The sequence below is a fragment of the Bactrocera latifrons genome, unplaced genomic scaffold (assembly GCF_001853355.1).
Source record: "Bactrocera latifrons isolate USDA-ARS-PBARC rearing strain unplaced genomic scaffold, ASM185335v1 scaffold_373, whole genome shotgun sequence".
Classification (NCBI taxonomy): Eukaryota; Metazoa; Arthropoda; class Insecta; order Diptera; family Tephritidae; genus Bactrocera; species Bactrocera latifrons.
This window is the reverse complement of record NW_017537016.1, coordinates 130105-132250: the sequence shown is the minus strand read 5'-3', so window position 1 is coordinate 132250 and position 2146 is coordinate 130105. Positions and strand designations below refer to the sequence as shown.

The 2146-nt window shown below is 31.4% G+C and overlaps 1 protein-coding gene across 3 annotated transcripts; it reads left to right on the top strand.

Annotated features, from left to right (window-relative positions):
• The first annotated feature begins 455 nt into the window (after nucleotides 1-455).
• LOC108972038 lies at nucleotides 456-1867 on the top strand. 3 transcript variants are annotated; one of them, XM_018938467.1, is made up of 3 exons: nucleotides 456-1009; nucleotides 1074-1376; nucleotides 1637-1867. In XM_018938467.1, the coding sequence occupies exons 1-2, from the start codon at nucleotides 940-942 to the stop codon at nucleotides 1373-1375; spliced, it is 372 nt and encodes a 123-aa protein (XP_018794012.1). In that variant the 5' UTR covers nucleotides 456-939; the 3' UTR covers nucleotide 1376; nucleotides 1637-1867. The 3 variants fall into 3 exon arrangements, with proteins under 3 accessions (XP_018794012.1, XP_018794011.1, XP_018794010.1); XM_018938466.1 differs by lacking the exon at nucleotides 1637-1867 and adding an exon at nucleotides 1486-1622; XM_018938465.1 differs by lacking the exon at nucleotides 1637-1867 and having other exon boundaries at nucleotides 462-1009; nucleotides 1074-1621.
• Nucleotides 1868-2146: the final 279 nt, after the last annotated feature.

Below are 2146 nucleotides of genomic sequence, written 5' to 3'. Positions count from 1 at the left end.
ATAAAAAAATTAGAAGCAGTTAAAACTATGTATATTCAATTTAATTAGATATTGTCGTCACCGCCGGTAATGCAGTGGGACGGTATTACAGTATTCTTGTTTGAAACTTCATTACTGTAGTGCTATATGACGTTGAAGTAAGTAAATTTTACGATTTTTTTACAAACAATTTTTTTTATCTTTCTAAAATTTTTTTTTAATATAAAGTACCCTATTTTACTTCTAATACCTTCAGGAGTATATGTACAAAGATTTATGATGATCTCTTAAGTAGTTGCGTGAAAGCTTAACAAACAAACTTACATTCTCATTTATAATATTAGTATGATGATTATGCATTTCATCTTACTAAAGATCTAAAGTCCACCCCTAAAACACCCACCTCTTAAACTAATTAACACTAAATGGTGAACCCCCCTAACCGCACTGATTTTGAGTTTTTGCACTTATTTTCTGAATTTTTACAGCCATTTATTGCATTCTCAACCATTTTTTTAGCAACCAACTATATTAACTATTTCCCTTCACTTTTATATTGTATACTCCACATTTTTATCAATTATCGGCATTCAGGCCCACAGTGCTTGGTTTTCCCATTTTTATTCTCTTGTCACATGTCGCTACAGAGTATAATATATTCAAATAAGGCACCAATTAATATAATGGATAAATCTTCCCATGATTAGTGCTTTTGAAGTGAGCCCTCTTATGGCGAAATATGGTGTCTCGGTGTTTTCATCTGATGTCGATACACCCTTCTTGAATTGAATTATGATATGTACGCTGTATTTATATCTTAGCAACACAATTATTTTCTTTTCTGTCATGATTTTATTTGCTCATATTTATGTATATATTTTTCTCGAAACAATTTATGCATCTAGACGTTTATTGGTGCTCTTATTTATCGTTGGAATAAAGGGATAAAGGGTCCGTAAAATGTGTTCGAAGGATCAATACAGTGAGATGAAAGATAAATTTAAACCACCCAAATTGAAACAGCCAACAAGCAAGTTAAAAGGAAGGAACTATTCTCAAATTATAGTTAACTTATTTTTCACTATTGTTTTCAGCTACACGAGCTCGTTGCTATGAGCAATTCCTTTGGCAAGAGCTTTACAACGAATATATTCGCTACAATGACCGTTTAGTTAATGTAAAGCCGGACAAAGCAAATACAGAATATTTTGATGAATATTGTAAAAAGGTTCCAAAGGAAGATATGGCTAAAAAGGAGCGTTTGATTAATGTTTACCCGTTGTACAGCACTAGCGCGATAACGTTGTGGAATAACAATGGTGATATAACAAGAGATTTTAAAAAGCGTTACATTATAACACGCCCGGTGCAAGAACAAGCTGAACAATTCGGATAATGTGAGCATCTAGATTCAAATAATATGTTAGTATATGTATATATATACTAACGCTTATATGGTTCATATATGCACAAATTGTCTTTTCCAATCTCAAAATTTAAAACTAGAAAATTGTACAGCTAAATTATAATTTTTACCTTAACTGAATCAATGAGACTCGTTATATATGATATGTATGTATGTATGTATGTATGAATATAATTTTATGGTAACACCAACTACTAATTTAAACAAACCCCAAATTATTTCTACTTAAAGAATTGAAGAAGTATACATACCATTTATATGTTCATGTGAAATCTGGTCTCTATCAAGAACGATAAAAGACATCTATTACAAATCTACTATCCATTATCTAGAAGCTGAAGAAATTGTAATTTTTCTGAAAAATATCTTGCCGCCTGATATTTAATGTTTTTTCAAATGGATATATATTTTAAGGTGTATATAGAAATATATATTTTAAGGTGTTGAAACTTCATTGTCTGTAGTAATTTTTAAAAATTGTTGATCTCAGCCAACAAAAAAAAATTAGTTATAATTTTGACTCATTTCTATTATTATACCCTTACCCTTTATACCTCATACATATTTAAGAATCTGCCTTTATGCCGCGTTGTCTGAATTTGGTATCCCTGCAAAACTTATACGGCTGTGTAAGCTGACGTTGAACAGCACCAAAAGCTCCGTCACAGTCGGGAAGGACATCTCCGAGCCGTTCAATACCAAACGATTTTTCAGACAAAGCGTTTCCTTATCGTGCGACTT